We start from the raw sequence: 18320 nt of genomic DNA on the forward strand, positions 1-18320 counted from the left end.
ATTGTATTCGTATTTATTTATTTATTTATTTAATTTTTGTTTCTATCATCTACGATCAGATATTTCATACAAAATATCATACGTTTGATATTTTTTCTTGGTGTTTCAATCGATTAGATTGATGGAAGTGGCGGGAAAAGTTTTCCTTCCTAGTAGAATAGGTAGTAGTAGTAGTAATGGGGAAAAAATAGTGGGGGGTACCCTTCTGTAATCCCATTCGACGGCTGTTCCGGTACACCCTTCGTTTTTACTTCTCTTTCTTTCTTTCTTTCTTTATTTCTCTCTTTCAAAATGTATACAACACACACGTGAAGTTTATCGTTGCAGCAGCCAATACCAACCATCCACCACACATATTTTCCTTTTTTTTTTTTTTTTCTTCCTCCTCGTACCTTCGTTTCTCTGCCATTACACACTTCCGTTCTATCGTTCATATATACAACGACAGAAAAATTATCCGCAGGAAGGTTTTTGTTCCAAAAGAATTCTACCATTTTTTTGTACTTTTTGTTTCGTCATATTTTATTTTCTAATTTCGTCAGGATAGAAAATTACGTTCGAGAAATGGGGTTGAAGACAAATTGGGTCAATGTGAAATTCGTACATTTTAAACAACGTTTATTGTATCATTGTTTGTAGAACACTGATAGAAATATACGTTGTTCTATTAGATTTATTTTGCATTAATTTTGATATTACGATTATTAAAATATTTATATAACACACGTCGTATTACGTATATCGATTAAATAATAGATTTACGATGGAAACAATAAAACAAGCTTACATTTATTTGTTCTATGGAGAATGATGTTAATTATTTCCTTCTTATTTTTGTGTGCAATATCATTGGACATTAACTATTCACACGTATCATTAATTGTGATTTTTTCTTATCATTGTTTCAGGAAGAGAAAACAGACAAACAAACAATAACAACAACAACAACAACAACAATAACAACAACAACAACAACTTTGCCGCGTAAGCAAATAATCCAATTTTATATTATAATATTTAAAATAGCGATTTTTGAATGGTGTTACATGTTTTTCACTTACATTATTTATTATTATTCAAAAATCATTATGCATTTTATTTTCCATTAATTTAATTATCATTAATATTTGCACTTCATTCTATCGTTAACATACGTTCATAAATATTTGTGCAATAAACCTAACAAACAAATAAATAAAAAAAAAATAAAAAAACAAGTCGTGCTCTTAGACTGTATTTCAGCTGTCTCGATTGTCTCTTTAAACGAAAAAAAAATAAAAATTATAAAAAATATTTTCAATGACACACGCTTCGCGACTTTTTTCGAAAAATTTTCGTAGCATTATTTAAGTGCACGCAAAACTAATTATATGTAATATATTTTTTCTTTTAGTTTTTCTTATCTAATCGTTCGTTTACAATTGCGTTCATGTTTTTAACGAAAACGGTTTGTTCGTAAGAAATATTTCTGGTTAAATCGTGTTAAACGAAACAATTTAAAGAAAATTATATATATATATATACATATATATATATCTGTGTGTCTCTTTCTATTTCGTTTTCATCTTTTCTCATTTAACGACGAATTTACGACCACCCGACGGGATATCCTGTCATATTTCATTCGCAGTTCGAACGAAAACCGATTAACATCAATGTGTGCCTGTGCTTGTTGTGCCTATCTAAAACGTTGTGTGTTGTGTGTCATTTAGTGAATTATATTCGCGAGGGTCAATATTATTTTCTAATTCTCATCATCATTTTTCGTCAATTCACGGCGGACTATTTTAGAAAATCAAACGATCTAAAATTTTTCTATTTTATTATTATTATTTTCATTTAATAGATTTCCATACGATCAAATTTTGTAATTAACACACGCGTGTATTATATCTCAACGATCCATTTACTAAATACTTTTCTCTCACGTTTGTTTAAATAATTTTCTAATTAAAATAGTGATCGATATATTGTATCAATTTTGTAAATAATTCTTACGAATTTATGAATAACGATTTAACGATTTAATTAATATCATTTTCTTTTTCTACTTTGTTAACAATCTATCGTTTAAATATCCTGATCGGTTTATTTCATTTTGTTTTTTTATTTTCCGTTCCTATACATTTACAAAGTTCATAGAATTTTAATCTATCCACTCGCGTAACAATTTCAATCGTCGAATATCGTTTATTAAACATTCGTCTGTAACGTGCAACTAATTCGAATCATATTTCATAAACGAGAGACTGTGGGTGTTCGTATTTCTTCGTTTTGTATACGCAAAGCAACGCATAATAATATCGTTCCTCTTTTCATCACTTCTCTCTCTCTCTTTCTTTCTTTCTCTTTACTTATGGATAACGTTTAACAGAGTTTTCGGTTTCGACCCCTCTTCTCTCTCTTTCTAACTGCCTTTAATAATCACTATACACGCCCTCGAACCGAAAACTGGGTCATACCCGTTTATATCGACGAAAATTAACAGTCATTGTATGAACTCATCTACAAATGAAATAATTCAATCAATTTTTTATTTTTTGATTCTATCAAAATACGAAATAAACTGTTTCTACTGTTCGTATGATTTATTCAATTCAATTTCTAAATTGTCAGATATTATTTCGCGAAAAATACGTAAAGAATATAAAATTTATCATCATAACGTTTATATTATAAAATCAAAAATAAGTTCTTTGCAGTACATACGAATAAAATATATTTCAGAAACAGAAAGAAAGAAACAGAAATAAAATTAGTTTAATGTGTAACGTATAAAATAGATAAAAAGAAAAAGAAAAAGAAAAATAAATGAACTTGTTAATTATTATCGAGTAAGTAACACGCGACCTTGTTCGATAACGTTACACCCACATATGTTACACATATACACACGTTTATACTTAGTTAGAAAAGTTGGTGCTTGAAACTGGAACGATAAGGCGTTTCGGTTTCGTCGATTTGTTAGCAACAAGTCGCGATAAAACGATGAGAATCTGTCTACATATTTCTTTTTATTTCTTATTTTTTTTTCATTCTCTTTTTATTTCTCCATTTTTTTTTTTTTTTTTTTNTTTTTTTTTTTTTTTTTCTATGGTTATTTATCCAGAGAACGCGTTATCTTCGGTAATTTCTAACGTTGAACGAAACACTTTGTATGCGAAAACGATATTACGTTGAATACGATTAATTATTGCACAATATTTTTTTTATCTTTATTTTTTTTTTCTCTTGATATCCGTCATGGTATTATAAAATAATAATAATAATAATAAACGATTGAGATTAAATATATTAATCGAAAATACTTTATTATATTATCGGACGTTATTTTATCATTTATCTGTAAACGAGTTAATAAATTAGCATATAATCATTTTATTATATGATTGAATTTTTTTGTTTTTTTTTTGTTCAATTCCTTTCTCGTGATATTGGAGAAAAAAAAAAAATGAAATATAAAATAGGACGACCGTGACAATTCCCTTCGTGTAAAATTAACTCGAATTATATTATATAATATCAATTTGTTAATTCTTCAACATTGATATACACGAATCAAAGAATGTTTTTTTCTACCTTTTTCGCATAATTACGAATACTCGATTAAATTCATTCCAAAATATATTGCTATGTAACATAATATCATATGTGCAAAGAATAATATCGACGGGTATAATTAATGTTAATTAATTTACATTAAAGGTACGAAAATGAAATTAAATAACACAAGATTTCGGTAACCGATTGTATAATTTGAACACGTACGTGATACAAATTCAAATCTAAGATAATCGTAACGATAATTATCCATTTCCTTATTTTTTTTCTTTTTTACATGATATAATTTGAAAGTAATTAATAATATTTATGAAAAATTTTCATATAGAAACTGCTGGCATATTATATTATCAATTTATTTTTTATTATTCATTAACACATTAAATTAAACGTGAGATAAATTATTTATGAACGTATGTTATTTAAGAATAAGATTTATAATTTCATATATATATATATATATTTTTTTTTTCTTCTGATGAAATTTAAAAAATAATAATTAGACAACACAACCTACAAAGAATATTAAAAATCAACAAGATTGTAGATACTAACCCTATACTATTACAAAAATCTTTCATCTATGATTAACAATAATCACTCCTTCTTTTTTCATTTCTTTTATCATTCATCCATCTATCCTATATTCATATATTCATCCAACATCCATCTAAATTCAACTCTCTGTCCGTCTAAATAACTATACTTTCTAACAACTATCATAATATACTGCTTAACGTTTACCGTACTTTTCTAAATGTTATCATCAACTTTAATCTAACAACTATCAATTATGTGACATGATCTTTCGCAAAACTAATTCACGCATTTATACACAAATTATTCTAACAAATATGTTATCATCAACTCTCTCTCTCTCTCACACACATATACATACATACATACAATCACACACGTTCGTTCCGACATTTTCACCATATGCAACATATATTAATATATAATTAATTGTGTGTTAAAACATTTCAATAATATTTCCCTATAATTAAAAGCTTTCCAATAATCAATTATGCATTTTCACGTGTCATTCTATTTAAAACAGATATGCATTTGTATCTGTATAGGAGGGGGTAGGGTAGGTTAGGGAAGGGGGGGAGTGGGGAGGATGTTAATCAAGTCGTTTAACTAACCACCTATCGTAGACCATTTCTTTTTCCGTGTGTTGTAATACCGTTTACTACCTCTTAACCCGTTTTTCACTTGAATTTAACACAACTGACCTACATTGACGGTGCCGGTGATTAGTGGAGTCTCGTTACGCGCTCTCATCCGAGATTTCATTCTGCATTTCTCGTTTAAACCAATAGATATATGCTCTGGTGCACGTGTATGCGAGAGGACAGGCCCCCCATACACATACACATATTTCTACATGCCCATACAGTGGTTTGTATTCACTTCAACACTTTCTGATTGTTTTCTTTTTTTTTTGTTTAAATTGTATTTCTCAGTTTATTTGATATTTTTTTTGTTTGTTTTTCTATTTATTTATATATCCTAGGTATATCGTTTATCAAAGTGAAAATAATTTCGATCTCCGTTCTGGATAATTTTAATTACTGTATCCAATACAATATAGTATACAAATAGCTATAGTATCTTCTTTATCACTTTTATTCTTTCACTCTCTCTCTCTCTCTTCTCTTCTCTTCTCTATCTATTTTTCGATTCAACTACATATATATATATATAGGTTGGTGGAAAAGCATTGCCTGCAAAAGCAATAAACGATCGTAAACGATTTGCCCCACGTATGTACATATCTATGAATAGCGAGATAGTGTACGATACGAATCGTTTTCGTTACGGATATTGCCAGTTCACGATTGCTCCAGACTCGTCTTTTTTAACATCATTGCGTGGCGGGAACAAACACACATACATACACACACACAGATAGATAAATACAGTATCGATACTAAGAAGAATGAGGATTTGAAACGATTTATTTTTACACGTTGGTCATAATTGTCTTCGCAGTAAATTAAATTATCTGCACGTTTTTTTTTTATACGGGCCAATCAAAATTTCGGCATATTCAATTGGAAAAATCAAACGTGTTTACTTTTCTACGAATAATAAAAAGATAAACGAAAATAATTATTGAAATTATTTCATTGTATTTTTGAAACCTTTGAAATAGTGTTCTTGTTTCAAATATTAAAAGTATAATCGTCGATTATCGTGTTACTYGTTGTTTATATGAATTCATAAAAATTCCATACGGTTATCTGCTTCGTGAAATTTGCTCGTAATTGTCTTCGCAGTAAATTAAATTATGTTGAAGTTTGTTTTTTATACGGGCCAATCAAAATTTTGACATATTCAATTGGAAAAATCAAACGTGTTTACTTTTCTACGAAACAAAAAAAAAAGAAAAATGAAAAATTACGCGAGATAACTATTGAAATTATTTCATTGTATTTTTGAAACCTTTGAAATAGTGTTCTTGTCTCAAATATTAAAAGTATAATCGTCGATTATCGTGTTACTCGTTGTTTATATGAATTCATAAAAATTCCATACGGTTTATCTGCTTCGTGGAATTTAGTTGACCAACGATAGTTCGTTTCCAGCCGTTTGTTTTCACCCTTTCTATGCGACTGGTATGACTGCAAAATTGTTCAACCACCCAGCCCCAACCCACCCCCTGTTTCCTCATCCTTCTATTTCAGTCGGTACTGTACCAAAAGTGAAATTATTACTGCGATGTTTCCTCACACCGATTCTCAATATTTTTATTTAAATACACACATACACATATATATAAACTTTTGCGAGTAGTCACGTTGATACACGATAGTGTGCGTTCGTGTAAAGAAATACACAAATTTGATAATAAATAAAAATCTTATAAAAGTTGGGATAAAAAACTACTTAAGTTTTCAAGTTATTCACCAAACAAAAAGACGGTAAACTGTTTAGTAGAATTCATCGACTTTCTTCTTAATTTCTCTTTCTCTCTTCTACAACTTACTTACTCCTGATTCTACTATCAAAAACCCTTTTAACTTTCATCCCTCTATCTTTCTTTAATGACTAAAAGAATGAAAGCCAAGAAGTTTTCATTGTTTTAGTTAGTATAGGACACCAAAAGTAAAAAGTACAAGAAAAAAACTTTTACTCTTTTTACTAGTTACAGATATATTATTTTATTAGTTTCCCGAGTTAGATTTCGTTATAAAAGTTTTTGTCAAAATTTCATCGATTTTTAAGAAGATTAAAAAAATATATATATGTATAGTTATACAAATATCTATATATATATATTAATATATATATTATACGGCAAAATGTATGAAAAATCGGTATTCTATCGAACACTTTTAAGCATTGTATATAATGCCTAAACATTCTATAGATACCGGATTTCTAAGTTTGCCGATAAAATATATAAATCTTCAACATGCCCTTTTTTTTATATTACAGGTAATCCTTGAAGAACATTAATTGGTTCCGTGTTGTTCTACACTACTCTAGGATACAAAAATACGAAAATCCATTTCGAGTGTACAAATATACATGATCAGTGACATTTTTTATTGTTTATATTCTTATTAGTAAAAAAACTTTTAAGAAAATCTTGTATTATATTATAATTCAAATCAATTTTTTTTTAATTTATTTTTAAATGACGTTTTTCATCTTAAATTTTCATGATCAAAATGATATAACAATTGTAAATAATATATTTGTGTATATAATTATAGTATTTATTATTTCAATTAAGATGAAATTGATTCGAAAGAAATTATAATCATGATTTTTCAAATTTTGCGATATAAATTATAATTCGCAATTTAATCACAATTGTAAATAGTATTTGTGTAAATAATTAGTATTTATTATTTCAATTAAGATGAAATTACTCGAGAGAAATTAAAATCATGATTTTTCAAATTTTTCGATAAAAATTATAAATCGCATATAATCACAATTGTAAATAATATTTGTGTATATAATTAGTATTTATTTTTTATTTATTCGAGAGAAATTAAAATCATGATTTTTCAAATTTTTCGATAAAAATTATAAATCGCATATAATCACAATTGTAAATAATATTTGTGTATATAATTTGTATTTTTTATTTTAATTAAGATGGAATTGATTCGAGAGAAATTATAATCATGATTTTTCAAATTTTGCGAATAAAAATAATAAATCGCAATTTAATCACAATTGTAAATAATATTTTTGTATATAATTTGTATTTTTTTATTTCAATTAAGATGAAATTGATTCGAGAGAAATTATATTCGTGATTTTTCAATTTGTCCAATAAAAATTATAATTCGCATATATAAAATCACATTTGTAAATAATATTTGTGCATATAATTTGTATTTTTTTATTTCAATTAAAATGAACTTGAATCCAAAGAAAATATAGTCGTGATTTTTCAAAACTTGCCAATTTAAATAATAATTCGCATATAATCCTAAACAATTTTGGTGCTTTGATTATAATTCTAAAATTTTATCAAACACACATACACACACAAATTATACATATCCTGAAAATTATGTTTTACATAATATGTATAATTAAAATATATATATATATATATATATATATTTAAATCTTTTTCAAAAGAATTACTCGCGAAAATCGCGTGTAATTCGAAGAAAAGTATATCCCATGGTGTTCTTCGCAACACGTTTTCTTCAAGTACCGTATTCTACAGAATAATAATAATTAATATTATTAATTAACAATTAACAATTTATCTCTAGACCAAATATTACAAATAATAAATAAACCATTGCAATTATTTTTTGTTTCGATTGCTTATTAACTCGCTCGTTGATTCGTTAGAGTTTCATTAAAACAACCAACGTTGATAAATTTATGACAATTTGTTCATAGTTTCACAACTTTATAAGGAATTCATGATCTTTTTACTTCCTCTTTCTCTCTCTCTCTCTCTCTCTCTCTCTCTCTCTCTCTCTCTCTCTCTCTATCTATCTCTCTTTCTAGTTTTCTCTAGGGAAATAGCGCGTCTTCTTTTTATGGGCTGAAAAAGCTAAAGGACCAAGGGTCGCGTCGAAGCAGAAGGGCTTCGAACGTGCTCCGATGAAATGGAGTTTCGAACGGAAATGGATTCGACGATGGGAACTCTCTCTCTCTCTATTACGGTGCTGATATAGAAGTTTGTTCTTTTTTTTTTCTTTTTTTTTTTATTCTTTTTCTTTTCTTTCTTTTTCTTTCTTTCTGTCTCTCTTTATCTCTTTTCCACTCTTCGTACTTTCTCGTTAAAATCCATACTACCAATTTTTAAATCTCCCCCTCCCACCACCCACCCACTCACCCTCCCATCACCGTTCTGCGAAGGTTTACTATATCCTTTTTTTCAGTTCACAAAAATTCGATTGATTCCACATGGATTTTGATACACACCCCCGGAGAGGACAAACTACGAAAAAAAATCATTTAACTCGTGTCACGGATTAAATTGCATAGTTAACTATATAAAAAATATTAAAAAAAAAAAAAAAAACCGTATAATATTTCAAAATGTTTTTGTTTTTAGGTAGTATGCATATGCGTGCATAAGTGAGTGAGTGAGTGAGTGAGTGAGTGCGTGACACCTTTCGTTTACTAACTTAGTAGAAATGCAACTACGTTCTTGCTACAATAAGAATTATGCTCGCATCGTTTTCCACGGCGAAAAGGAAGAGAGAAAAGGAAGAAAATATGAGAAGAAAGAAAGAATGGGAATGAGTGAGAGAGAGAGAGAGAAAGAGAGAAGAGTTGCATGTACATTTTCATGGGGCTTGTTTATTTAATGCTTTCCTACGAGCTTGTAATGCGTTACCAGCTCGAAGACCTCCTCTAAGGGTTCCGTTGTGAGGTAAAGTGGAGGATCACGCGAGGGCAAGGTGGAAAGTCGAGATAGATAAAGAAAAAGAATGAGAGACAGAGAGAGAGAGAAAGAGAGAAAGAGAGAGAATGAACTGGCAAACAGGTTCTCTTCCTTCCTTCAGGATGACGAAGTGAGTTATATCTTCTTTGCGGTGACAGAGGGAAACAGATTCGACTTTGAGATTAGAGAGAGAGAGAGAGAGAGAGAGAGAGTGAGTACCGTTTTTCTGAAAATTACCAAGAGTAAGTCTTGCATGATACAACCAAAGTCTTTTACTATTCTTAGCAAGTATTTTTTTTTCATTTCGATAACTAGCATGGAGGAATCAACTGTTATCATTTTGTTATTTTTTAATTTTAATTTATTTCAACTTTTTTTTTTTTCTAGCACTAATCACGAAAATTATTTTTCTATACGTTTAAAATAAATTCTAGATTTTTTCTATTTTCTTAATCTGATATGTATCAGATTGTCTTAGAAAAATTATCCTGTGTGGGAGAGAGAGAGAAAAAATAAAAAGGAGGAGCTTAACAGAAAGTCCCTATAATTCAATGAAATATGCAAATTGATTAATCAACAGGAACATTTTTAGGAACTAACAATATAAAATTATATAGAAAAGACAAAAATCTCACATGTAAACCTGTATATATATATTTTGATACAAAGGATAAAAAAAAAGTAAAAATAATTCTGACAACGAGAGAAAGAGAGACAAAAGAAAGAAACGCGTTCTCGTATCCGGCATCTAAAATGTTCCCACGGATACTACTCTCGGGGAAGTATTTCTAACGTTCCGTAGAAGCGCGATCGTTAAACTCCGTCCTGTGACTCGAGAGGATCGATTTAGCGGATTCACAGCAATCGGCGTAGCCACTCGGAAAGCTCCCATAGCTTTCTAGTCGATTCCCCATTTGCTTCAGTACGTATGATCTACAATTAGATTGTCTGACCAAGTTACTATGATCCTTTACACTCTAAAAACACACGCATACAATGTATGCATTGTTGCGTGCTGAATACAATTGCTTGATTTTTATAGTAACGTTACAAATTTGTTCTGTTAAAACACGTTAGGATTGATCAAAAAAACTATTGAAAAAGGAAAAAAAAAAAAAAAAGAAGAAGAAATTTCGGATCTTATTTTTTTTTATCATCATCGTTTGGTCGAACAAAGAATATTGAAACGTTGGGTTAGTATATGAGAAGAGAGGTGGAGAGGAGGAGAGGAGGAGGAGGAGGAGGATCTGTTAGAAGGGCGAAGCTAGGCAGGACTCGCACACGCTCGGTCACATCCACTCGAGGACGCAGGACAGAACGTTTAGGGTCGTTGCCCTCACACGGTTTATCTCCGTGTTCGGTGTTCTACGTATATATTTCGTCTCTTTCTTTCTCTCACACATATACATTTTCCCTTCCTCTTCTATCTTTCTATATTCCTCCTCTAACTTTCTACATCTCTCTCTCTCTCTCTTTCTCTCTCTCTCTCTCTCTCTTTCTATTTCTTTATTTCTGTTTTTCTTTCACACACGCATTTACTAATTCAGCATACTTCGTACATTCGCGTGATACGATACATTTTTTTTTGTTAACACGATCAAGGGTCAAAAGGAACCATCCTAATTGTATTTTTTTTTTAATTTTTATTTTTATCTTTTACCGAAAACTTTGAACTCTTCTTTTCTGTTCTAAGTTCCACCCGGTTCCACGACGTTTATTTTTGTCCTCGCGTGTATCGTTGATCCCGTTTGGGAAAAGTGCAGTAGGAATGTGTTCTCGTAGTCGTTTATTCTTTGAAAGTGCCAACTCTCGAGATTTCTCACTTTTTAGAGAGTTGTTTTATCGAAAGACTAACGTGTATAGGGTGATAATAGAGATAAAGAGAATAAGAGAGAGAGAGAGAGAGAAAATATCGATGGTACTATACGAGGAGAGACAAAGTAGTTGAAGAGAATGCGTAAAACAGGTACTTAAGGTAACAATGAACGATCGACTAGCTCGAGGTCTTTCATTCTGTTTCCCCCATAGTTGTATGTTCCTACGGTATTTGATCTTTACTACTACTATACAACAACGTCATCCCTTTTCACCTATCTCCAGCTAACTAACTAGCTGTGATTTTCAGGATTTTCATCAAATACACACATGTAATAATAATTGTTTGATTTATTTTATTAAATGAAAGGTAAATGCGTAATCTCATAATAATATATATATATATTATTATTTTAAGAGAATTTGTTACGCGAAACCATGAACACGAATTTCATTTATACAATATTTATTTGTATTTGTTTTTGTTATGATTACAGGGATCTAGAACAAGATTTAAGATTATCGGAAGAAAGTGAAGATGAAACGACACCTAAAGTGAGTAAAATAATCATCGATAGTTATCGTTTCATTATCATAATTTGCCCATTAAACGATTAAACGAGAAAGTAAAAAGAATAAGGGAAAACGCTAGCGCGTATGTAAATCAATCGATAGACAAGAAGTAACAGTTAGTAGTAATAGTAATAGTAGTAGTAATAGTAGTAGTAGTAGTAACAGTGACTTGAACGCGTTTGTGAAAGAGTAAAAAAACCACAAGCACACTAGAATAAAAAGTTTCCTTTCTCCTTTCTTTCGACAATGTTTCTTTATCGCGATTCACTTCTTCCATTTTGTTGCTTCCCCCCAAGAATACTTCCGCAGGTTGGTACCACCTGCTTTCAATCGATGATAGAGTAAGTTACGTTCATCATATTTCGACTCTAAATGTAAATCGAATCGCGACTTATTTATTTGTGAATCGTTCGAGTGATAACATTCGATTGATTTATTATTATAGGAAACCCCGGCAAAACCTAATAGAGGAAATAGGAGTCCACATCTACCTTTAAGGTTAGTATATAATCTATGGTATTTCACATATTTTTTTTTTATATAATATACAATATTTAAAATAATGAATATTTTTTATTTAAATATTAAATGAACGAAGTTGAACACACACATTGTGATTTATAGATATCATTCGTCTTGCAGTTTGACGACACCATCGTTGCCAAGTATGGTACCTGGACCTACACCAACGGAATTGTCCCCAATACCGATGTCACCTGTAGGCCCATTATCACCTACGAGGCCTTTGAATTTGCCTCGACCTGTATCACCGATGAGGAAAAAATCACCGGAAAAATTGGCCACGCCACCACCGATAAGTCCAATACCATCTACGAAAGATTCACCCAATCTAAATCACAGACCACCCAGTCCACCCGGTCAAGCACCCCAAAGTTCACCAAGTGCTAGCTCGAGTTCGGATTCAGGGTCTGATTCTGGTAGTGAATCTAGCGATGATTCTGACGAAGAAGTGAATCAACCTTCAAATGGCAAAGGTCCATCAACACCACCACCACCACCCATCTCTCCGAAACCCATTGAATTGAATCAACCTGAACCTCCCGAGGTATTACAGGAAACTAAAAAGAGATGGAATCTTAGTAATTTTTACAAAATTACCGTACCAAACAATGAAAAGGATGAAACGAAAACGGCTCAGGTAATTCACCATTGTTTTTTGTTTTATCAATCGTTAATTATTTTCAAGTAGCGTGATCCTTCGATTACGATTTATTAAGAATTTTACACGAATGGTTGTAAACTATCTTCCAACGTAATGAACAGTCTCCACGAGTTTTTATTTTTTTAGAATATATATAATCTCTATATATAAATCGAATAAATAAAAGATATCAATTTGTTTTTAACACTTTTTTCGATCTATTTCATTTAGGGTGGAACGAGGTTGGAACAGACGACGCTTCAAACGTCCGAGGCTCAAGAAAAAACTCAAGATTGGCAATTGGACGATGGATTGAAGCAAACGCACAATTCAACTATGATGAATATGCTTAGTGATAGTAGTCATCAATCGGATAAAAATCAAACTGTTGAAGAAAATCGTTATGAGGTAGATAAACCTAAAATGACGGATACGAAGAAACGTGGTCGACCTAGGAAATCTACCAAAAGTCCAAAGGGTGATCACAGGACACCCGATTTTAATAAAAGTACCAACAAGTCGTGTAATAGAATAAGATCGAATCCAAAAAAGAAGAGATCCATTTCTAAGGCAATCGTTGAGACTAGTGACGATGACAGTGATGAAATATCGCGGGATGCTTCGAGTGATTCGGACAGTGATAGGACAGCACCAACTCCGATCACACCTGTGATCACAGTTATTGCTGAGAAACGAAAATCAAGGCTTAGCATATCATCGAGTGAAGACGAGAGTCCTCCAAATGAAAAGAACAGCGCGTCCGAGAGCGAATCAGCACGTTGGAGGAGAACTGCCATGAAACAACGTACCAAATTAGCAGACTCTCCTAAAAAACTGGACAAGAAGAAAAATCCAATTAAGGGTAAACCGAGAAGGCCCAGATCAAGAGTTACCAACATCAATGCTGGTTCTGATTCGGACAGCGAGTCTGACATCGCTATAAGAAATCGCATACAAGTTGCTAGGTAAGAATTAATCATTTATATGTAATAAATAAGATTTTTTAACAATTGAGAAAAAATAACAATTTCTTTTTTTTTTTTTTTTATCTAAAAACGATATTTAATTTTTATAGAGTTCAACCTAGACCAAGAATAATACCACCAACGAGAACGCGTTCCATGGAAAATTCTGATAGCGATAATAGTCCGACTTCTAAATTGCAAGAGGACGATGCTGGTAACGTTCAGGATAAAAAGAAGAGTGACACTTTGAGAAAATTGTTTTCTATATCTAAAGGTGGTGCGAAAGGTGGTGGTAAGGGTGGAAAGGGTGGTGCGAAAGGTGGTAAAGGTGGGGGAAAGTGCGGTATTTATGTTCAGGAGTATACGGCATCGGCCAATACACCGAACGGTAGTGAAAGTCCGTACAAAAGGCCAACATCACAATCTTCGAACAATTCAATGTTGCCACCGTTGATTTATAAGAACGACGTGCCGAGTTTAATGTGCAAGATCGATCTTAATAGAATACCACATTTATCGTCGAGAGGACAGGAACTGAGACAACATACGGAACTTCCGGATACCAGGCCATCCTCTAGGCCACCATCTAGGCCACCTTCTAGGCCATCTTCTAGGCCATCTTCTAGGCCATCCTCTAGGCCATCATCTAGGCCATCTTCAAGACAATCTTCTAGCGTGCACGCTCAAGCATCAAGACCACATACTCCAGAGGAAGGGGAGATAATCGATGCCTCGCCTGCCCGGCAACGTTCTTCCGATGGTGCTGGTAGGATTCGTGGTGTTGATAGTACCGGTGTTATTGATAAGTGCGACAAGAAGAGTCGTTCGAACTTAACGAAAAAATCCTCCTCCTCATCCCAATCATCGAGTTCAAAAAACTTAATTGGTAGTGGCACTCGCAGTGCTGGTAATAATGTCAGTACTGGTAGCTCTAGTGCCACTAATAATACATCTAAAAGAAAACGTAATACGAGTAGTAGCTCAGGGTCTAGTTTAAGTGCTGCTGCTACATGTTCCACGGATTTAAAATCCAAACCCGGCAGTTCTGAGCACAAAGAAAAAAGGAGGAAACACGTTGAATCGGAACCGACCACGTCTAGGCCTTCTTTAAGTAAGGTAATTCATTCATCCATTTTTTTGTTATTCCCTCGGAATAAATATTAATTCACATTCGCATATTCGTTATTATCATATTTATTTCGTTAATTTAAACAAATGTGATTGCATTCAATCCTTATATAGATTATTACATTTATTATAGGTGAACGACAACCTACAACCAACCAATCACGAGCGGGAAGAAAGGACTGATGCGAATATATTACCACCCCCACCCCCGCCACAACGTACCTATTATTCGTATTTTATCGACCCGCTTAACGAAGTTTCGGAAGATCAGGATAGGTAATTATTATTCATCTTCAATTAAATTAATCATTATGTATAACACTCTTTATCTACTTTTTTTCTTATCCTTATTTTTTTTTTAGCACCTATACCTTATAATGTGTATGGCGTCGAACTGAAAAAAAAAAAAAAAAAAAAAAAAAAAAAAAAAAAAACCACACACTAGGGCAAATAATAATCTAGCAAATAAAGTATTAATTCCAAAATATACAAAACAAGATTCTAAATTTTAAGATGACAAGAAATAGGAATAGAAATGACAACAAAAAAGTGTCTGTTTTATATTACAATATTTATATTATAATATAATAGGGACCAGAATCAGTACCTGACAGAAGCAAAACGGTTGAAGCACAGCGCCGACGAAGAGTGCGAACTTACAGCACAGGGAATGTTGTACTTGGAAGCCGTTTTGTATTTCTTACTTACTGGCAACGCCATGGAGTCTGACCCTCTTACGGAACGAGCGTCGTTCACGATGTACAGAGATACCCTCAGCCTCATAAAGTGAGTAGATCTTTAATTAACTACAAACTCCTCCTCCCTTACGAAGAGGGAGAACAAATGAGAGAAAGAGAGAGAGAGATAAAGATAGATAGATAGGAGTACTTGCTAATTAAAGCAATATCTACGATTTAGTTCTATCTTTATTCCAGATATATCTCATCAAAGTTTAAGAGCCAACAAAATAACTCGCCGGAGAGCAGTATAAATAACAAGTTGGCTGTCCTGAGGTGAGTACCATTCACTCGAGACTCTTTTACATTCATCCCCTTCGATGATTATTACGTAGTAATACACACAATATTTTTCATATTCTCAACAATATTTTTATTATCTTTATTCTTGTTTTCTTTCTTTTTTTCCAGCCTTTGGTGCCAGTCACTTTTATATTTGAAAATGTTCCAAATGCTCAAAATTGATGTTAAAGAGTATCAGAAGATTCTTAATGAATATCATCAAAAAGTAAGTTAACATTTTTAATCAAATTTATTATAAATGATGTCGTTAATACTCGTTACATTCATTTTTTGTTTAATTTAAATAAAATAAAAGAAACAAGTAAGATTTAATGTAAAATTTGTGTAATTGTAGCCCGCTCAAGCAACACCTATGCTACCGGAAGGTCAAGGTACACCATCCTTGTCTCCAACACCATCACCCGCTGGTTCAGTTGGTAGCCAAAGTTCGGGTTACAGTAGTGGAGAATTAGCTAATAGAGCAGCTGCTGCACCTCCACCTCAGCCCCCGCCACCACCATGCGTCAGCGTTCCTCTCCACGTCCATAACGCTATGATAAAACAAAATTATTATTTTAGTTTGTTGCTAACTTGTCACGATCTTTGGGAACAAGCGAACGCTTTGGTAACGGATAAACATAAAGGTACGTAGAAAAAATATTTTTCTATATCATTTATATAATATTATATAATATTTTTCATTATCAAATGAATTATCAATCATCTTTTTTCTTTTATTTTTTAATTTAGATTTTTTTATCGAGCTGGACGAGAAGATGGGACCCCTCACATTGAACAGCTCGCTTTGCGATCTGGTGCGTTACGTGAAAGCTGGAATAAAGAAGCTACGTGCTCTCTGACCACAATGGCACAGCCCCCGACCACCCACCCCCAATTACATTACCTCCCTACCACAAAACATCGCAACTTATCCAACGATGTTCACGTAAATCTTGCTTGCGTGACCATTCGTCGTTTATTTGTACGACACTTGGACACACAACAACGTCGTCAGAAGAGCGCAATTCTCATCGATTACGAATTTAAAATACACACACAAAAATAACAAAAAGAACAATTGTTTTCTTTAGCACGAGGGAGGAGAACTCTAACTAGTGAATCCAAAATGGATTGTGTTGTTTTTTAAAAAAAAGAAAATACACGGGGGATAAGGGAGTATTATCGAAAAGAAAATAAGAAGAACAAAAAGAAGAAAAGGAAAATGAATAATTGTGTGTCACGGGGTGCGAAGATGTATACCAGCAGAACAAGAAGAAGAAAAAGAAGAATGGATGAAAGTAACGCGCAAAGTGAGGAAAAGTTATAAACGAGATGAAACAAAAAATCCTCGGCCCGTGATTGACGATAGAAAAAATGGTGCGCGTGCGGTGATGATTTTGATGATTTATTAACATTGCAAGAAATAATATGGCGTTTAAGGAAACATTGACAAAAATTATTGTTCTAAAAGACAATGCGCGAGTTTGATATAAAAATAAAACAACAACAACAAAAATAACAAATGAATTTAGCACGATTTTAGTAGTCAATTTATTGCGAATCGCGCTATACACATACATACAATATTTATAAATATATATATATATATATTTATAAAAGGTATGTCGATTATTCTTAAACATAAGAAAATAAAAAAGAAAATCACGAAAGGGTGCTTTAGCCCAATAAAAACTCTCTCTAGGAAAACGGTTTAACAATAACTTATATCTATTTTTTCGAAGTGTCCGCTTTTGTAAGTTATCGCATAATAGAAATGATGAGGAAAATGAGATATGAGATTGTATGTGAGGATGATTAATTATTGTGTGATTTAATTAATTCATTAATCGAGGGTAATAAGTTTAAAAAAAAGGTTAACGTAAGATCAGTGATCGAGAGGAAGTTTCGATAATAGGGAATGTAATAAAGGGGTTGGTTGAAGATGAAGAAGTTAAATAGATGAATAGAAGTGCCACAGGAGCGCCCGTGTTTTCTTGCTTCACGGTGCGCAACATCCGACGTTACCTGAAGCGTGAGTCTCGTCTTATTATCGACGATTCCCATGCGACGAAATAAATAAATAAATAAATAAATAATTAAATAAATAAATAAATAAATAATTATAAATAATATTAAATAAATGAATAAATAAATAAATGAGAAGGAAAAGAAAAAGTAAATAAATAAAAAAAACAAAATACACAATTATATAC

At 31.9% G+C, this 18320-nt stretch overlaps 1 protein-coding gene across 2 annotated transcripts; it reads left to right on the top strand.

The window, feature by feature from the left end:
• The first annotated feature begins 966 nt into the window (after window positions 1–966).
• LOC106791971 (AF4/FMR2 family member 4) lies at window positions 967–17396 on the top strand. 2 transcript variants are annotated; one of them, XM_014758032.1, is made up of 12 exons: window positions 967–984; window positions 11758–11815; window positions 12279–12331; window positions 12458–12992; window positions 13227–13960; window positions 14071–15076; window positions 15222–15364; window positions 15680–15874; window positions 16024–16101; window positions 16237–16333; window positions 16463–16751; window positions 16858–17396. In XM_014758032.1, the coding sequence occupies exons 4-12, from the start codon at window positions 12501–12503 to the stop codon at window positions 16965–16967; spliced, it is 3144 nt and encodes a 1047-aa protein (XP_014613518.1). In that variant the 5' UTR covers window positions 967–984; window positions 11758–11815; window positions 12279–12331; window positions 12458–12500; the 3' UTR covers window positions 16968–17396. The 2 variants fall into 2 exon arrangements, with proteins under 2 accessions (XP_014613518.1, XP_014613519.1); XM_014758033.1 differs by having other exon boundaries at window positions 12476–12992.
• The last annotated feature ends 924 nt before the right edge of the window (window positions 17397–18320 follow it).

This window comes from Polistes canadensis, unplaced genomic scaffold, assembly GCF_001313835.1.
Source record: "Polistes canadensis isolate GaletaPanama2010 unplaced genomic scaffold, ASM131383v1 scaffold_361, whole genome shotgun sequence".
Taxonomy (NCBI): domain Eukaryota; kingdom Metazoa; phylum Arthropoda; class Insecta; order Hymenoptera; family Vespidae; genus Polistes; species Polistes canadensis.

Coding starts and splice junctions, on each gene's coding strand:
- LOC106791971 (XM_014758032.1), top strand. CDS start 12,501: ATGGTACCTGGACCTACACCAACGGAATTGTCCCCAATACCGATGTCA. Junction 15,077..15,221: donor CTAGGCCTTCTTTAAGTAAG/GTAATTCATTCA, acceptor CATTTATTATAG/GTGAACGACAACCTACAACC. Junction 16,102..16,236: donor AACAAGTTGGCTGTCCTGAG/GTGAGTACCATT, acceptor CTTTTTTTCCAG/CCTTTGGTGCCAGTCACTTT.